This window comes from Saccoglossus kowalevskii, chromosome 5 (genome assembly GCF_978046115.1).
Source record: "Saccoglossus kowalevskii chromosome 5, keSacKowa6.1, whole genome shotgun sequence".
NCBI classification, from domain to species: domain Eukaryota; kingdom Metazoa; phylum Hemichordata; class Enteropneusta; family Harrimaniidae; genus Saccoglossus; species Saccoglossus kowalevskii.
In genome coordinates, this window is record NC_140645.1 from 35,958,794 (window position 1) to 35,980,008 (window position 21,215).

A 21,215-nucleotide genomic window follows, 5' to 3' on the forward strand; every position below is an offset into this window, starting at 1 on the left:
AAATTGCCACCATTCGGCAATTTTTGTAGGATCGTCAAACCAATATATCTGTATATCTATGACATGATGTATAATGCATATTTAAAATTTTAACATAATCAGTCAAAGCATGTCAGAAATATGACACTAGAACCACATTCATTAAAACAAAATGGCCACCAGTCGGCCATTTTGAATCTCATCTGAAAAACAAAATGATGTGCAACAAGGTCCTATAACGTCCAACGTATATACCAAGTTTGAACAAAATCCATCTGTAAACAGCCTAGAAATGCTCGATTTTGATGATTTTTTTAGCACAAAAATGGCCGCCATGCAGCCATCTTGAATCAGATCGTGAAACAAATTGATGTGCATATGTATAATGTATGTGTGAAGTTTTATTGTGATTGGTCCAGGCATTTCTAAGATACAGGTCTACACGGACGCACGGAGGTCAAAACATAAGTCCTCGCTTTCGAACTGCGTCCGAACGGGGACTAATTAGCAAGGTGACCACTTTATCAGCATTGGCAAGGTTACCACTTTTCATTAGCATTGGTAAGGTCACCACTATTCATTATTATTTTCTAACTATGTTATTACCAATTTCAGACACTGACCTTAACCATAATGTTCAACATAGCTCCAGGGTATGATATAGTGACCTTGGACTTCTTGGCATCTGTTGTTTTAATGACATAATTCTCAGGAAAACTTGCTGGTAAAACACACCAAATTCCATCAGTATCCAATTCCAATGGACGCCTAGAATATAGTTATAATTATACATTGAGAGGTCATGGAACAATGTATAATAAATAGGCCATTACTGATTTATGTAAAAATATGTTAATTTCAACTAGTTAGTCAATACAACTGTGAAGTAATTGCCTGTGTCCAGTTTTTTTTTACTTAAATTACATTGAGATACAATTGCAGTGCAATGTCTTACCCAATCTGTTCAACTATTTCTCTAGCTTTAGTTATAATATCAGCACCTGTATGACACACAATTCCTGCCATTTCCATTGAATACCAACGAGCACTGTAATTAAAATTAACAATTACAATTATGTGTGAAATATTCTGGTCCATTATTGAAGTAAATATTGCTAATGGGTTTTACACCTTTGTAAGTATAGGGAACCACTTAACTGCCTCTGCTGTTAATTCCTGGCATAGGTATGACAAAAGTCTACCCAGCAGTTTTTGTTTCAAACCCATCATCTCAAATAGAGGAATGACCATTTATTATTCAGAGGGGGTCAGCATATCTCCCAAAACCACAATGGGGGGGGGGGGGGGGGGTCAGTGACTTTTTTTATCAAGGGTGAATATTTTTTTATTAAAAATTGAGACACACTTTTTTTTACATTACGCCTTTTTTATTGAACAATAACAATACATGAAAATATATATCGAGAGGGGGGGTTACAAATTTTTTATTTTTTCTAAAGGGGCACCCTCTTTTACAAAATGAATAGGGGGGGTCCTCTGATTTTTTGGAAAAAGAATCCCCTCTAGGAATAATAAATGGTCATTCGCTAAGAGATGTTCATGTTCCTTCATTCATCTAATGATATTCTAAAATATCTACTTCTGTTGACCACAAATAAAGCCTCAAGGCTAGATTGTTGTCAATCAAAACTTTTTAGAATATCTGCACCAGCCATCAAGAATATCATCAAGTATTTAATAAAATTACTTTTAGAGTAGTGCTGACATTATATATGACTGATATATTGCCAGTTATTACTAAACTTTTAGAACATTATGTGGGAGTTACTAGTGAACACCTGTGCAAGGAACTGACAACACTACACAGGCACGAAGTTATTCTGTTTCAAAACTTTTTCTCTCACTTTGTCCACAGTTACACTTCCATCCCATTTAATTAAATAAAAATAAATATTACATTTAAGTCACTAAAACAACCAACCAAATCATGGGTGAAATGAGCACTGTTACAATAGTCCCCAATTTCGGACTTTGTCGAGGACAAGGACTAAAAATGGATATTACAAAGTATATTGCCCACCAAGTGAAAAATCACTTCCACAGCGTTCTTACATTTTTATTCCAGAAGTTTTATAACTTGATAAATTGAGTGATTTACACTGCTGAAAGTATTATTTACTGTGTATTTCAAAAATGTTTTCAAGCAAATGATATTTGTACAATGAATGTATGATATTGAGTAACGTATCACTTGTAATCCATGGAATAAAATATTGCATACTTCAAATACAAGTGTTGTTATTTTGTGGGAGAGCGGGAGTCAGAAGTAGGTTAGGTGTAGTTCGATATGATAAAATAAATAACACATGGTTATTCAAGCAATATCACGATTTGTTGACCATCGTCAAGATGTTGGTTATGTCCTTTGGCTCTGGCATCATCAATATAATGGTCATGACCACCATCCCTTGGGCAGGCAACAAATCCTGATATTGCCCTCAATTGTTATTATTTAAATACAGTAAAACCTGTCAAAACCGACCCCTGGATAAACCGACCTACTGTCAGAACCGACCGATTTATGTAGCCCCGAAATTTCTCCATAGACGCCTATGTTAAAACAACCTGTGAAATCCGACCACTGTTTACTCCGAACACCGACCGCATTGATCGGTCCCAAGTCCAATATTCACACTGAATACATAGCCCATCCGACCATTTGCACCACATCCGCTGTCTAGTAATTCGGTCTGAACGACCTAAAAAGTGTGCATTGTGTCCAAATTCCGCGAACGTCACAGAAACAATACCAAATCTCACACTACAAGTAACGTCCCGTGTAAAACAATGGCAACTGATTACATTTTTCACACCACACGCCCACGCATCGCGTGGTGTCTGGACAGTATAATGACCCCGGATATAAACAAATGATCGGGGTCATCACCTTCAATTGCGGTGAAGCACACTGCATTATCACTTCTTCAACGCTCAAAAGACATTGAGTTTTCTTCTTTCCATAACGATTCTGATCGACAATTTTGTGCTTTTGAATGTTTCCGTAAAGGGGGCTTCAAGATTGAAATTTATGATGACGAAGAAGCAGACGACAACAAAGAATTCGGAAACCTTATTTAGCAAGTTGCAGACCCGCAAACACAGTGTAGCGTTGTAGAATACCTCCACTTTGATGAACGTATACCGACTGAAGCAATGTATGACGGCGAGTGGGAGCAACAGATTGTTGAGAATTTTATTGCAGACAAAGAAAACCATGAATCTATAGACAACAATAACATAAATTGCAATGACAGTCAAATTATTGACCCCCACAACGACAGTGACTTGACGCATGGCGATGTGCTAGACATGTTGACAAGATTACAGAACAAAGACTCCAGTTACTTGACAGATATCCAAAATTTCATAATTCGAACGGAAAACAAAATCGTTGAAAAAAAAGGTGTTCTTTAAAGTAGTCAAAACTTGATGATTTTTTACATCGTAATTTGACTTATTGACTCACAGTTCCTGTTGAGGGACTGTGATTGACTTAACAGCAAAATCGACTGTCTGCATAAATTATGATAATTACATGTAGCTCACGTGAACATACGTTGTGATGTCATCCAAAATGGACGCCTTCAGTTACGATACGCAATACTTACCCGGTCTGTTCGAATAGTTATTTTAATGTTAATTGATGTCATGTACATACCATAATATTTTTGTCTTGTTTGGTAAATTATTTTATTGAAACAATACAATGAATGCACATTGTAAATACATGTAGAATACAATAAATGCACATTGTAAATACATGTAGAATCACCGGAGGCAAACTCCGATGTCTTTCATTTGTCCCGTGTTTACAGCACATGTAATTGTTGTTTCAATCAAAGTCACGCCCACCCTGAATAAACCGACTCCCTCTGAAAACCGACCATAGATCCCAGTCCCAGTCATGGTCGGTTTTGACAGGTTTTACTGTATAAAGAATTATTAGCTTAAAGGGCGACAGTCGTCGTGTTCGGTATGGGACTCATAGCGACGTATACAACGTGTGTAAAATACATTGTTTACATGAAATTCGAACACGCGCTGTGCGACGACCACCGCGCTTTAACCATTATATTTTTATGTAGGATACTGATTATATTGTGTGACAACTTTTAACATACAGTCTATTTAATTCTATACCTAATAGTAGAGTCAGCTGATTTGTTTACTGATATAAGAACTCACCCCTTTCGCATTACATATCCATAGAATGAATTAAGAATACATTTATGTGCCAACTGCAGGGAATCATAGAGGACTTCTTTACTTTTACAGCTTTTGATTTCATTTGCTTCTCCTTTATCAATGGCTGCTGCTAACTTGCGTTTCCATACCTGAATATAAACAGAAAACATCCATCAAACAGAGAGAATAAACAGAATACATCCATCAAACAGAGAGAATAAACAGAATACATCCATCAAACAGAGAGGATAAACAGAATACATCCATCAAACAGAGAGAATAAACAGAATACATCCATCAAACAGAGAGGATAAACAGAAAACATCCATCAAACAGAGAGGATAAACAGAAAACATCCATCAAACAGAGAGAATAAACAGAATACATCCATCAAACAGAGAGAATAAACAGAATACATCCATCAAACAGAGAGAATAAACAGAATACATCCATCAAACAGAGAGAATAAACAGAATACATCCATCAAACAGAGAAAATAAACAGAATACATCCAGCAAACAGAGAGAATAAACAGAATACATCCATCAAACAGAGAGAATAAACAGAAAACATCCATCAAACAGAGAGAATAAACAGAATACATCCATCAAACAGAGAGGATAAACAGAAAACATCCATCAAACAGAGAGGATAAACAGAAAACATCCATCAAACAGAGAGAATAAACAGAATACATCCATCAAACAGAGAGAATAAACAGAATACATCCATCAAACAGAGAGAATAAACAGAATACATCCATCAAACAGAGAGAATAAACAGAAAACATCCATCAAACAGAGAGAATAAACAGAATACATCCATCAAACAGAGAGAATAAACAGAAAACATCCATCAAACAGAGAATAAACAGAATACATCCATCAAACAGAGAGAATAAACAGAAAACATCCATCAAACAGAGAGGATAAACAGAATACATCCATCAAACAGAGAGGATAAACAGAATACATTCATCAAACAGAGAGGATAAACAGAATACATTCATCAAACAGAGAGAATAAACAGAATACATCCATCAAACAGAGAGGATAAACAGAAAACATCCATCAAACAGAGAGGATAAACAGAAAACATCCATCAAACAGAGAGAATAAACAGAATACATCCATCAAACAGAGAGAATAAACAGAATACATCCATCAAACAGAGAGGATAAACAGAATACATCCATCAAACAGAGAGAATAAACAGAATACATCCATCAAACAGAGAGGATAAACAGAAAACATCCATCAAACAGAGAGGATAAACAGAAAACATCCATCAAACAGAGAGAATAAACAGAATACATCCATCAAACAGAGAGAATAAACAGAATACATCCATCAAACAGAGAGAATAAACAGAATACATCCATCAAACAGAGAGAATAAACAGAATACATCCATCAAACAGAGAAAATAAACAGAATACATCCAGCAAACAGAGAGAATAAACAGAATACATCCATCAAACAGAGAGAATAAACAGAAAACATCCATCAAACAGAGAGAATAAACAGAATACATCCATCAAACAGAGAGGATAAACAGAATACATCCATCAAACAGAGAGAATAAACAGAAAACATCCATCAAACAGAGAGAATAAACAGAATACATCCATCAAACAGAGAGAATAAACAGAAAACATCCATCAAACAGAGAGGATAAACAGAATACATCCATCAAACAGAGAGAATAAACAGAAAACATCCATCAAACAGAGAGAATAAACAGAATACATCCATCAAACAGAGAGAATAAACAGAAAACATCCATCAAACAGAGAATAAACAGAATACATCCATCAAACAGAGAGAATAAACAGAAAACATCCATCAAACAGAGAGGATAAACAGAATACATCCATCAAACAGAGAGGATAAACAGAATACATTCATCAAACAGAGAGGATAAACAGAATACATTCATCAAACAGAGAGAATAAACAGAATACATCCATCAAACAGAGAGGATAAACAGAAAACATCCATCAAACAGAGAGGATAAACAGAAAACATCCATCAAACAGAGAGAATAAACAGAATACATCCATCAAACAGAGAGAATAAACAGAATACATCCAGCAAACAGAGAGAATAAACAGAATACATCCATCAAACAGAGAGAATAAACAGAAAACATCCATCAAACAGAGAGAATAAACAGAATACATCCATCAAACAGAGAGGATAAACAGAATACATCCATCAAACAGAGAGAATAAACAGAATACATCCATCAAACAGAGAGGATAAACAGAAAACATCCATCAAACAGAGAGGATAAACAGAAAACATCCATCAAACAGAGAGAATAAACAGAATACATCCATCAAACAGAGAGAATAAACAGAAAACATCAATCAAACAGAGAGGATAAACAGAATACATCCATCAAACAGAGAGGATAAACAGAATACATTCATCAAACAGAGAGGATAAACAGAATACATCAATCAAACAGAGAGGATAAACAGAAAACATCCATCAAACAGAGAGGATAAACAGAATACATTCATCAAACAGAGAGGATAAACAGAATACATCCATCAAACAGAGAGGATAAACAGAATACATCCATCAAACAGAGAGGATAAACAGAATACATCAATCAAACAGAGAGGATAAACAGAATACATCCATCAAACAGAGAGAATAAATAGAAAACATCCATCAAACAGAGAGAATAAACAGAATACATCCATCAAACAGAGAGGATAAACAGAATACATCCATCAAACAGAGAGGATAAACAGAATACATCCATCAAACAGAGAGAATAAACAGAATACATCCATCAAACAGAGAGGATAAACAGAAAACATCCATCAAACAGAGAGGATAAACAGAAAACATCCATCAAACAGAGAGAATAAACAGAATACATCCATCAAACAGAGAGAATAAACAGAAAACATCCATCAAACAGAGGATAAACAGAATACATCCATCAAACAGAGAGGATAAACAGAATACATTCATCAAACAGAGAGGATAAACAGAATACATCAATCAAACAGAGAGGATAAACAGAAAACATCCATCAAACAGAGAGGATAAACAGAATACATTCATCAAACAGAGAGGATAAACAGAATACATCCATCAAACAGAGAGGATAAACAGAATACATCAATCAAACAGAGAGGATAAACAGAATACATCCATCAAACAGAGAGAATAAACAGAATACATCCATCAAACAGAGAGAATAAACAGAATACATCCATCAAACAGAGAGGATAAACAGAATACATCCATCAAACAGAGAGGATGAACAGAAAACATCCATCAAACAGAGAGGATAAACAGAAAACATCCATCAAACAGAGAGAATAAACAGAATACATCCATCAAACAGAGAGAATAAACAGAAAACATCCATCAAACAGAGAGGATAAACAGAATACATCCATCAAACAGAGAGAATAAACAGAAAACATCCATCAAACAGAGAGGATAAACAGAATACATCCATCAAACAGAGAGGATAAACAGAATACATCCATCAAACAGAGAGAATAAACAGAATACATCCATCAAACAGAGAGGTCAAGTAGATACAATCTCAACTGATACTGCATTAGTTCATTTTCGCATGCGACAAAATTAAGGTACACAAGTAGTGTCATGACATAGTCCTTGTTAGTGAACATTTGAAATCATAAAGAAGATGTGGAGAATGCACCATGGTATTGCAGTGTTTTATCAGTGTCATCTCCACAGTGAGAAAAAACAGAGAATGACATAAATAAAATGCATGCAGTGACTATTCTGAAAAGTTGGGTATACAATAGTGAATAACACAAACCAAATGAGTTATTGGAAACCTTATCCTGAGAACACCGGTTTGTTCAAATTAGGTGTTTGAGGAAATTGTTGATTTAACCAAATATACAGATAATGTTATTGTACGTAATATTAACATAATGTGTAGGAATGGGAAATCATACTGATTTGAATATGAAGACAGCAGTGGTCGATGCGACAGTGTACTGTCTGAGTGCATACTTTGAGGTATCCTTGTAATAACCTTATGATTATCATTTTCCTTCCAAGGATACATCATAGGAATGGCGAAATCCAAAATGTCTTTGTGTGGAGTCTGATAAACCCTGATGGCAGCCATGTTTGTTTTTATTATTAGAGGATGCTTACGTGCGTAACCATTCTATATTTGGAATTCAGATTTCCTAATATGTTAGGATGAAAAAAACCCGTAACATGTCGCAAAATTACAGCATGCTGTAACTTATGACGTGACGTTACGTTACGTTACCGTGACAGATGTATAATAATACACAGTATGTGTTCTCAAAATCATAACAGTTGATTCATGCAAGGTCTGTTTTCCCAGAACTAATGTTAATGCTTCACAAACCTCTAGCAATACTAATGCAAATCTATTTTCAGTTAATATACGGGCAGGGTTTGCGCTAGTGTCTCGACAAGACGAGTCCCATTTAAAAAAAGTTAAGAAATTGAAATTTGACCCTGGATCAATTTATTAGACATTGGACCCCAGCTTGCCTGAAAAACTGGGTCCCTCTTCAATAATTGGAGTCCGGGAAGCAAAATATGGGGTTAACGCAATCCCTGTATAATACGGGTATTCCAAATCTCTCCATTTAAATGAACACAGCACTTTCATTAGTTGAATTTTGATGGGGTCAAAAGACAGAATGTGAATCAAATGCACCTAGTCAAATGACATACAAATTGATTGCAGGTGGAAAGCAATTCAAATACCTGTACAGCTGGGGTTTGACTTGACAAGTTTTGAGGTAAAGAGATGTGAACATCAAGGCATTAGATATTGCAGTAGTTAAGCAGAGTTGAAAGTCTATGTGTCAGAACTGGGTCCCAACATATGCATATATTCTATGAAAACTCACCTTAAGTTGACCTTTAAATTCGTATCTGCGATCACGGAATGCACGTACTGTGTCAACATAGAACGAATTCTCTCGTTGACATACAGTTGTTTGGCGTTCTTCAATTCTGGTGATATGTACTTTTTTGTATGCTTTGCGACAATACTCTATTGTTAATATAATAAAGAACAATTTTAATAATAAATTATCCTACTTGCAAATCAATTGTTAGAAGAACAAAACAAAGATAAGATCATATTAAGTTCAAAACCACATGAAATGATCAGAGCAATTCATTGACAGTCAGCCAACCTAATAGCCACCATCAAAAATGGCCACCAGTTGGACATATAGGAATGCATGAAAAATGGCAACCAGTTGGCCATATAGGAATGCATGAAAAACGGCCACCAGTTGGCCATATTGGAATGCATCAAAAACGGCCACCAGTTGGACATATAGGTGTGCATGAAAAATGGCCACCAGTTGGACATATAGGAATGTATCAAAAACGGCCACCAGTTGGACATATAGGAATGCATGAAAAATGGCCACCAGTTGGACATATTGGAATGCATGAAAAACGGCCACCAGTTGGCCATATAGGAATGCATGAAAAATGGCAACCAGTTGGACATATAGGAATGCATGAAAAATGGCCACCAGTTGGACATATAGGAATGCATGAAAAATGGCCACCAGTTGGACATATAGGAATGCATGAAAACTGGCAACCAGTTGGCTATATTGGAATGCATCAAAAATGGCCACCAGTTGGACATATAGGAATGCATGAAAAATGGCAACCAGTTGGACATATAGGAATGCATGAAAAATGGCCACTAGTTGGCCATATTGGAATGCATCAAAAACGGCCACCAGTTGGACATATAGGAATACATGAAAAATGGCCACCAGTTGGACATATAGGAATGCATGAAAAATGGCAACCAGTTGGCCATATTGGAATGCACCAAAATACGCAACCAGTAGATCATATTGGAATGCACCAAAATAGGCAACCAGTAGATCATATTGGAATGCACCAAAATAGGCAACCAGTAGATCATATTGGAATGCATCAAAATAGGCAACCAGTAGATCATATTGGAATGCACCAAAATAGGCAACCAGTAGATCATATTGGAATGCATCAAAATAGGCAACCAGCAGATCATATTGGAATGCACCAAAATAGGCAACCAGCAGATCATATTGGAATGCACCAAAATACGCAACCAGTAGATCATATTGGAATGCACCAAAATAGGCAACCAGTAGATCATATTGGAATGCACCAAAATAGGCAACCAGTGACCACAATGGTACACATGAAATACATTGAACACCACATATACCACATTAACATTGTAAAATGTTTGTAAAACTGTGACATTTGAGGGCATTTAGACATGGTTGTAAATGCTTACCTGCAAGTCGTTTTTTTTCAATAAAAGCCTGTTCTTCTTTGTGTATTTCATGAAATACTCGTGGTGGATCTCCAGGGTTCAATCCTGGTATCCTCTCAGTTTCTAATTGTTGTTGAATGCGATTGAATTCACTACGTGAGGCTGGCACTGTAAGAACAAATTTACGAAAATATTAGAGTCTGTTGGAACACAGTCAAAATCTTAACATCGCATTGGCACTTATGCAGAGCTTTATCAGGGTCATCTCCACAGTGTGAAAAAAAAAAAGAATGACATACCATAGATACCCTAATTTAGGCGTCCTTTTTGCAACATTTCAATTCTTCATGGCGCCAAAATTAGAATACATTTAGCACAATTTGTTGCAAGTGGCACCTATTCAAGGGTCATAGGGTCAAACAAGTATGATTTTTTTTATTTGCACCTTTTTGGTTTGTGGAATGTGGGGCATCAAGAATATATAACTTCTGGTTGAGTGTTAATTGGAACAGGAATTTTTTTAGAAGGATTGTCAACAAAATGGAACAAGACATATACTGATGAAGAACCAGGTGATTTATTCATGTAAATGTAAACTTTATATACAAAATAAACAAGCAGTGATCAACACATTTTTTTTGTACTTGACATGAAAATTTATTATTACAGTTTTCAATACAACTGTCAGGTTAGTGATGTAAAAAAAAAAGTATATTATCAAAATTTTATGAAAAATTAAAACAAAATAGTGTGCATGATATCACGGTAAAATAATTAAGAAAAATTCCCGGAGTTCAAACATCGTCCACATTAGGCGGTGGAGTGCCTGGATTATCTTCTGTAGGACGTTTGGCAAAATAATTTGTAATAGAATTCATTGTCGAGTGGCGTTGTGCATCACGATGCGAGAAAGAGTGATTCATCAACTATATTGGTCCTATATTTATACCGTAAAAACAAAAGTGTTTATCACAGGTACGTGCCAGACTCGAGAAACGATGTCAGGAAATCACCCCGGCAGCGGTTATCAGTGTCAGACTTGGTAAACGAGTATCCGGTGGCCAGCTTTCGGGACTGTATGCCTAGCACGAGAGGCGAGAGATAATTCATACTCAATTATTTGAAAGTAACTGGCCTCATCGTTCAGTCGATATAAAACATAAAACTGGGAATGAATATTAACAAGAAATGATAAATGTAAATTCCTTTGATTGGTAGTTTATTGAAATGGCATTGTTTTGTCTCGTGCGTTTTTCTTTTGCCTCCAGACACCATAAGCTCCTTTGGTGTACTGCGTTCACTAAATTTTCTTGTTTTAATTAGCCATGACGTCGTTTAGTTAGAAGCTATCAGACTTTTAGATACCAACTATGGCAGTACATGTACATCGGAGATCGAACGAAATACGGTACCGGTATATGACTGTGATCATCGCTCAACCAAAATTGTGAAGTTGTTTTTCGTTTGCATGGATTGGTAATTCACACTTGATGTACTAGGTCTGAAACAAAGAAAGTGCCTTTCTAACAGGAAGTCAAGCTGTCTGGATTTGACCGGGAAATTTAACACATGTTCTTAGCTTAGTGCACTTTACAACTTCGATACATTGTGTACAATTTCAGGTTTGGGTGACGCCTAAATTAGAATTCTTTTGTTAGGTTTGACCTTTGGGGGACGCCTAAATTAGAGGGACGCCTAAATTAGAGTACATACGGTAAATAAAATGCATGCAGTGACTATTCTGAACCAACTGAGATACAGATCCAGAATTGCAGAATGCTTGATTTTGATGAATTTTTCGCTGTGAAATGATCGCTATTCTTGAATTCGATCCTGAAAAAAATGCATGTGCATAAGTATGATATGATGTGTTTGTGAAGTTTGAATTAAATTGGCCCAAGTATATCAGATAAACAGGTGCATTTAACGGGCAACTGGACAAATATAAATGCAAGAAGGTGAGACTGCAAGGTACTAAAATTTAGTTCTGCTTTAACAAGCATTAAAAATTCAAATCAAAATGTTTGAAAATCACTATGGTAATGAAACTTTTATGAATGCAAAGTCTTTCACAATGCCATTAATTAAAAGTAACATGTTTTTGTCAAAATAATTGTCTCTGAATTTTACAATTTAGATTTTTGTAATTTGAACAGAATTTTTGATTTCGGACTGAATTTTATATAGTTCACTGCCCTACGCTTCATTGCATTGCCTTTATATGCACTCATAAGAACATCTACAATTTTCCTGAGAATTTTCAAAAAATCTGAAAACGTATGTAATAATAACAGAATTCCTTGAGAAAATATGAATGCAAGACACATTGCATCACTCAGTAACTTTTATACAAGACATGGCCATAGTACACTTTACAATGCAAATATATGTGACGAATCATGTCACATAATATGACCTAATACTGTGGAATACTTTATTTTCGCTGGAATTAATTTTCGCTGAAAAGGCTTTTTGGGCGTTTTGTATGGAATTTATTTTCACTGATTTCTGATGAGTTTAATGTGAAATATAGGAAAAAAAGTATATTCGCTGGATTTTATTTTCACGGAATCATCCCTTCAGCGAAAATAGCGAAAATAAATTCCAAGCGAAAATAAAGTATTCTACAGTATCGCAATGTTGCTGACATGGGTTAGTATTCTGTGAAGTAGAGAAAGAAATACTTACTAAACTCTCCACGCCATGTCCAGGTCATATTTCGCTGACAACGAGCACCAGGCTTATTGAAATCACACGCAGCACATGTGGCTTCATCTACCATTGCAGATGGCTACAAAGTAACAGTTGAGTTTATATTTTGAACCATGAAACAAAGTAAGTTCTGACCCAAGTGAAGTGACATTTAATTGGATCACATAATAAAGTAAGTTCTGACCCTTGACCCAAGTGAAGGGAGTTTTCATTGGATCACATAAAGTAGTTCTGACCCTTGATCCAAGTGAAGTGAGTTTTCATTTGACATCATCCTCTCACTTACTGCCATCCCAAAGTAACTATACAAAATTACCTGTAGTCTATTTGTAATTATATTATACTATAGCACACCACCACCACCACTCTCCCCATCCCATCACATCCGGTCACATTCGGTCACATCCTGTCACATCCCATCACATCCAGTCACATCCCATCCCATCCGGTCACATCCGGTCTCCAACCTTCCCAAAGAAAAATATACAATTACCTGCAGCCTATTTGTCAGTATAATATTAGGATACATGGCACCAACATCTAAATGATAAATTATAGGATTTTCCAATCTAGCAGGAGTGTCTCGTAATGCTGATAATTTCTCTTTGATATCATCACAAACCTACAAAATATTATAAATAAATCTTATACAGTGCACATAGTGGGCATGTGATATGATACAAATAGTTAGACAGCTCAGGGTTGCCACTCACACCATGGATTACAATATTTATTAATAATAATAATAATTAATAATATAATTATAATTATTATTATTATGGATTACAATAAAACACATTTCAAAGCTCACATTAGAATTAACAGCAAAGAGAGTTACTGATTACGAACAGCGGGTGAAGTCACAAAATTTCTTTCTCGCAAATTATAAAATCATGAAAACGAATACAGTAGTACCAAAAATAAAATTACCTCAAAAAAAAAGCAAGTCAGCATAGTGACATATCGACATAGAAATATAACATGACATAACATAGGCTTATTAAAATAGTGATATAGATATGTCATAGTGACATTAACATCAACATTACATTGTAGCAATGTGTCTGTAACATAACATGGTAAAGTGACACAGGGACACCTACCTCTTGGAAATTGGTTACTTTGTCTATTGACACCTTCTCTTCTATCTCAATTGCTTGTTTCATCGTTCGGTCAACATTGTCAATCAGCTGTTGAAATGCTTCAGGTACCTGTCACGTGACCAAATCAATGAATTACACATGTATGTTGCTGTTATAATATACATTCAAGGTACTGTAGAATACTTTATTTCCGCTTGGAATTTATTTTCGCAATTTTCGATGAAGGGATGTTACAGTGAAAATAAAATCCAGCGAATATATTTTTTTCCCCATGTCTCACATTCAACTCATCAAAAATCAGTGAAAATAAATTCCATACAAAAACCCAAAAGCTTTTTCAGCAAAATTTAATTACAGTTAAAATAAAGTATTTCACAGTACTTTGATATTTAAGTATGGTAATGTGTTGTATATGAAGGATTTGATATCTGTCCCATGCATGTATGCAATCAACATTGAGAGATCTTGCAATTTTCAATGCAACATATATCTAACCAACAGCTTCACAGAACACAGTGATTGCATGAAAAGGTAGGATTGCTTAAATAGGAATGAACAAGATTATGGTCATATTCAAAAATGTGAAACGCATATTACACAAAGAAACTTGTGAAAACAGTTGAGACTAGCACAAACCAGCTTTTGACAGATTACACACTTGCATAATATTTATCTGCAAGATCACCCAAGTAGTGCAGTACATTTTGGGAGAACATCGGGACCAAAACATTGCCCAGGGCAAGTTAGCAATTTTATTCCATAATTGTTTGTACAATCAACTGTTTTTATGTCTACATCCGGTTTAAACACAGATCAGCTTTCTCTTACAGTAGTTTCATCTACACTTGGTACTAATTATTAAATAAATTTGTATCCTTCTATGTTCTAACTTTTTATTCAAAGCATAGTATGGAAATCATTATTGTCATTGAAGTAAAAAAAACATGCCAACCCTTGATGTGTGCACCAACTATCCCTACCGCAAATCACAACACATCGTACCAGTGAAGATTTAAATAAACACAAACTTCAATCTTATTTCTTACAACATAAACATAACTAGAGGCATGTTGCAAAAAAAACAAGGGTTTGAAAGCAATGCATATAGATCTGAATATTTCCAGAGTCCTGAGACAAAGAAGAAATAAATAAAAACCATTGTTCTAACAGTTTGAATGACTTCGCCACCATGTTGTTAAAAGGTCACCTTTGCGTATTTTCTACAAAGCGTCATCATAACAGTTTGAATGACTTCGCCACCATGTTGTTAAAAGGTCACCTTTGCGTATTTTCTACAAAGCGTCATCATAACAGTTTGAATGACTTCGCCACCATGTTGTTAAAAGGTCACCTTTGCATATTTTCTACAAAGCGTCATCAGAATGACACTGTCTTTGTAAGTGTAAATTCTCACTAAACCTATCGATGCTGATGTTGATTTGAATCCTATCAATTGCTTACAACCACATTAGCTTTTACAGTATTTGTTTTTGTGGTACCAAAAGATTGCCAAGTGCTCATGCAATGCCTACCGGTGATATTCTGCGTTGGGCCATCTTTCAAACAATATAATATTCCTGATGTTAGTTTGTTTTGCAATTGAAATCACACATAAATCCTTGTAGACATGTATTATATGATTACTCACCATTCGAAATCTGCATGGTAGATCAGCTCTGAAGACACCAGACTCTAATGCTTCCACATGTCCACCCACATAAGTCTCAGAATCTAACACATGTCCATCACTTGTCAGCTTATTCCATATGGTTTCTTGTTTATTTGGAAAAATAATATTTGCATGGAACGCTTGCACCATTAATAAAGCTTCACACAAAGTGCCGGATCCCTTCCTGAGAACCTAAAAATGATATTCAGTTATGTATCAACACTAGCTACAAATATAACAGGGTCCATAGCACCAAGAGCCAAATGATTTCCAAGACTTTTTTCAGACCTTTTCCCAAACTTTTTGCACACACCCCCCCCCAAGACATTTTGACCCTTAATTCAGGCCAACATCATCACCAAAGCTCATCAAAGTTCTGAGGATATGGTAGTTCCCTGGAGAAAACAGGCCTTTCTAAAATGAATTAATAACTATGAATACATTTAAATACACTTTTCAAAGATTTTTTTATTTTTCCTGTAATTTAAAGACAACTCAAAGACTTTCCAGACGTCAACAAATCAAAAGACTTTTAAAGGATTTTCCCAACGCTATGGACCCTGTATAAAATAATACTTTTGCTATATTAGATAAAAGATATCTAATGAGTGACCAATGGTGTCAGATTTATTGAACTCGTTTAGTAATCAAATGCTCAGAACATAAATCTGATATTGTACAATACTTTATTTTTGCTTGGAATTAATTCAGTGAAAATATACCTTTTTTCCTATATTTTACTCGTCAAAAACCGATGAAAATAAATTCTATACAAAAAGTCCAAAAAGTCTATTGAGCGAAAATTAATTTTAGCTAAAATACAGTACTTTACAGTATTAAAAATGGTGATATTGTATTTATCACATGTACCCAATTTGCTAACTATTTCTCAATAGAAAGTAACTTTGGTATTTGTGTGTGCACGTCCTAATCAAATAAGTCTGTCCAATCTCATTTGAATACCGGAATGCCTCACAAACAGTTTTACTGTCAGTTCATCACCTGAGATTAGGAAACAATTCATTTATTGAGTCGTTAATACATTTCTGGTTATAACAACACATTAGCAATTTATTGCACAATTTTTTGGTAACAGTGGTATCCCACAATTCATGAGATCAGCAAACAGAAGCATTTCCATGATGTCCACAAATTCAACATTAAAAGTGCTAAAAAGACGTTTGACGACTGTCAGAAATTATTGGTATATCAGTTCTGGTTTATACTAATATTAAATAAAGGTGGTAGCGAATAACCTCTTCTGGTTTATACTTAATATTTAAGAGGAATAACAGCTACTTGCCTCATCTGGTTTATCCTAATATTTTATAGGGATGACAGCTACTCACCACACCTGGTTTATACTAATATTTTATAGGGATGACAACTACTCACCTCATCTGGTTTATACTAATATTTTATAGGGATGACAGCTATTTGCCTCATCTGGTTTATACTAATATTTTATAGGGATGACAGCTACTCACCACATCTGGTTTATACTAATATTTTATAGGGATGACAGCTACTCACCTCATCTGGTTTATACTAATATTTTATAGGGATGACAGCTATTTGCCTCATCTGGTTTATACTAATATTTTATAGGGATGACAGCTACTCACCTCATCTGGTTTATACGAATATTTTATAGGGATGACAGCTACTCACCTCATCTGGTTTATACTAATATTTTATAGGGATGACAGCTACTCACCTCATCTGGTTTATACTAATATTTTATAGGGATGACAGCTACTCACCTCATCTGGTTCCATTGGAATGATAGTACAAAGAGCAAATATGAATGGATGTACATATTTCATGTATAAATAGTAAGTAGCCACAGCATCAGACACTGAATAGTTTGCTAAAACTTGAGGTTCTTCACTCGCCATGCGACACATTTCTTCTGGATCAAGCTCTATTGGATCATAACGTAATTTGGCTTTTGATGCAGCTTTCAGATTCTGACTTCCAACTGGCAGATAACTGTCTCTTTTGACCCATCTAACAAAATATAAATGTTATTATTATTATGAATCACCCAAAGAATGAATGACAGGTGCATTGTGGGAGTGATTGTTAAACAAATGTGAAGCAAGTTTTTGATCCGCGTATCTGGTGTGATATGTGATGACACTAATTTGAAGACCTATTGAATGGCAAGGTGACATCGTGCAAATGCAGAGTCTATTAAAGAAAATGTTAGTGTTTTATCTCTTTTTTTCTAGTATCCTTTTTGCGGATCTTAAGTGTGTTTTGCCTTTTTAAATATAAGCCCATAACCTCATCATTTTTGTTATACAGGGTCAATCATAGGTGGCCTTTTCCCTTGTTTCGTTTGTGTGTGTATTCATGTGTGTGTATTTGTCCTGGTGTCTTTGTATTGGGGTTTTTAATTTCTTATTCTTCATTTTGCATTTTTTTTTATAGTTGTTGTAACCTGTTGCCTTACATGGACAAGCAAAGTGAAGACATGGTTAGGTTACAGGACAAGCAAAGTAAAGACATGGTTAGGTTACAGGACAAGCAAAGTGAATACACTTACCGATATGCATCCATGTGGATACACTGTCGTGATTTATATTCACCCTGGGTATCTTTCTGAAATCCTATTTCTTTATACATATCAATACCATGATAATTACAACGGGCTTCTACAAATGGCCTGTAAGAGACAGTAAAAGTGTTTTCTAGACAGATGCACATTGAGGTACAGTCTACGGTGCCCCCGAATAGTGTCAGCCACTATTTACCACCTTGAAGGTTTGGCCACACAAATGTTTTACACTAATCAATTGAGTTCTAGCCATTATATATTTATCATGTATGTTGTAAGTACAACGTATTTATATTTTATTTATTAAAAATGTGTCCATTACAAGCACTGCATATTTTTATTTACTTATACTGTGAAATGACTAATTTTCACTGGGTTTAAATTTCGCTGATTTACCAATTCAGGCATATTCAGTGGGTTTTAAATTCACGGTTTTGTCATTTAGATAATGTGTTCTATTATAAATTTTACATATTCACTGGGTTTTAATTTAGCGCATTTTCCAGTAAGTGAAATAAGCAAAATTAAAACCCAGTAAATAATTAATCCTTTTACATTAACTCATGCATTGCAAATACTGCTTATTTATATTATTCATTCATTTTATGTTATCATAGTGTACACCTACCAATCAAACATATCTCCGTTGTATGTTACAAAAATATGTGGTTTCACTTCTAAAACGTGTTCTATGAACCTCTGTAATAAAGACACTTCATCAACTTCATTGAATACAATAAATGGTCCTTCATATTCTGGTTTAGGAGTATATTCAAAATCATTAACATCCTCAGCCACTACTTCTCTGTTGGTAATTAGATAACCCTGAAAACAGATTTTGGAGCAAAGATTGAAAATACTGCAGCAATGAATGAAGAGATGTTGACAGTTAGACACACCTAGGTATTTAATACACTTTCTAAGCATTGCTCAAAAGACGGTTGGTTGTCGTTGTGAGCTTCGAGTCCAGATTATAGCTGCTGAGCATCAAACAGCTTTCGTGCATCTGAGCTTTGACAGGAATATCGTTATTGAGTGGAAATCTGAATGCTGACTGGAGCTTATCATACACAGTGCGTCATTCTGTGAGTGAATTCATTTATTAAGTCAACATGTGTATTAAATCTGTATTTTTAATGGATGGTGTATTGAAACGAGTCATTCTTTTAGTGTGATTTTGGCTTGCTTAAATCGATTTTGTAAAACGCCCTGAGCTTGGAGTCTAATCCACCCTTACCTGTGTGTATGGAGGTAGTGTATGGGGAAGGCAATACACCCTTACCTGTGTGTATGGAGGTTGTGTATGGGGAAGGCAATACACCCTTACCTGTGTGTATGGAGGTAGTGTATGGGGAAGGCAATACACCCTTACCTGTGTGTATGGAGGTAGTGTATGGGGAAGTCAATACACCCTTACCTGTGTGTATGGAGGTAGTGTATGGGAAAGGCAATACACCCTTACCTGTGTGTATGGAGGTAGTGTGTGGAGAAGGCAATACACCCTTACCTGTGTGTATGGAAGTAGTGTATGGAGAAGGCAATACACCCTTACCTGTGTGTATGGAGGTTGTGTATGGAGAAGGCAATACACCCTTACCTGTGTGTATGGAAGTAGTGTATGAAGAAGGCAATACACCCTTACCTGTGTGTATGGAGGTAGTGTATGGGGAAGGCAATACACCCTTACATGTGTGTATGGAGGTACTGTATGAAGAAGGCAATACACCCTTACCTGTGTGTATGAAGAAGGCAATACACCATTACATGTGTGTATGGAGATAGTGTATGGAGAAGGCAATATACCCTTACCTGTGTGTATGGAGGTAGTGTATGGGGAAGGCAATACACCCTTACCTGTGTGTGTGGAGGTAGTGTATGGGAAAGGCAATACACCCTTACCTGTGTGTATGAAGAAGGCAATACACCATTACATGTGTGTATGGAGATAGTGTATGGAGAAGGCAATACACCCTTACCTGTGTGTATGGAGGTAGTGTATGGGGAAGGCAATACACCCTTACCTGTGTGTATGGAGGTAGTGTATGGGAAAGGCAATACACCCTTACCTGTGTGTATGGAGGTAGTGTGTGGAGAAGGAAATACACCCTTACCTGTGTGTATGGAGGTAGTGTGTGGAGAAGGCAATACACCCTTACCTGTGTGTATGGAGGTAGTGTATGGAGAAGGCAATACACCCTTACCTGTGTGTATGGAGGTAGTGTATGGGGAAGGCAATACACACTTACCTGTGTGTATGGAGGTAGTGTATGGGAAAGGCAATACACCCTTACCTGTGTGTATGGAGGTAGTGTATGGGAAAGGCAATACACCTTTACCTGTGTGTATGGAGAAGGCAATACACCCTTACCTGTGTGTTTGGAGGTAGTGTGTGGAGAAGGCAATACACCCTTACCTGTGTGTATAGATGTTGTGTATGGAGAAGGCAATACACCCTTACCTGTGTGTATGGAAGTAGTGTATGGAGAAGGCAATACACCCTTACCTGTGTGTATGGAGGTAGTGTGTGAAGAAGGCAATACACCATTACCTGTGTGTATGGAGGTAGTGTATGGAGAAGGCAATACACCCTTACATGTGTGTATGGAGGTAGTGTATGGGGAAGGCAATACACCCTTACCTGTGTGTATGAAGGTAGTGTATGGGGAAGGCAATACACCCTTACCTGTGTGTAT

At 35.9% G+C, this 21,215-nt stretch overlaps 1 protein-coding gene across 1 annotated transcript in view; it reads right to left on the reverse strand.

Annotated features, from left to right (window-relative positions):
* Nucleotides 1–21,215, reverse strand: part of LOC100367259 (DNA polymerase epsilon catalytic subunit A-like) — a 74,952-nt gene that overhangs the window by 39,898 nt on the left and 13,839 nt on the right. Inside the window, exons 9-20 of the mRNA XM_085499371.1 lie at nucleotides 19,151–19,347; nucleotides 18,511–18,630; nucleotides 17,723–17,969; nucleotides 15,939–16,151; nucleotides 14,291–14,398; nucleotides 13,681–13,809; nucleotides 13,164–13,266; nucleotides 10,497–10,643; nucleotides 9,088–9,233; nucleotides 4,186–4,334; nucleotides 935–1,027; nucleotides 603–747 (exon numbers count right to left, since the gene is read on the reverse strand). Coding sequence (XP_085355497.1) covers nucleotides 603–747; nucleotides 935–1,027; nucleotides 4,186–4,334; nucleotides 9,088–9,233; nucleotides 10,497–10,643; nucleotides 13,164–13,266; nucleotides 13,681–13,809; nucleotides 14,291–14,398; nucleotides 15,939–16,151; nucleotides 17,723–17,969; nucleotides 18,511–18,630; nucleotides 19,151–19,347 — 1,797 coding nt within the window. The remainder of the gene's footprint in view (nucleotides 1–602; nucleotides 748–934; nucleotides 1,028–4,185; nucleotides 4,335–9,087; nucleotides 9,234–10,496; nucleotides 10,644–13,163; nucleotides 13,267–13,680; nucleotides 13,810–14,290; nucleotides 14,399–15,938; nucleotides 16,152–17,722; nucleotides 17,970–18,510; nucleotides 18,631–19,150; nucleotides 19,348–21,215) is intronic.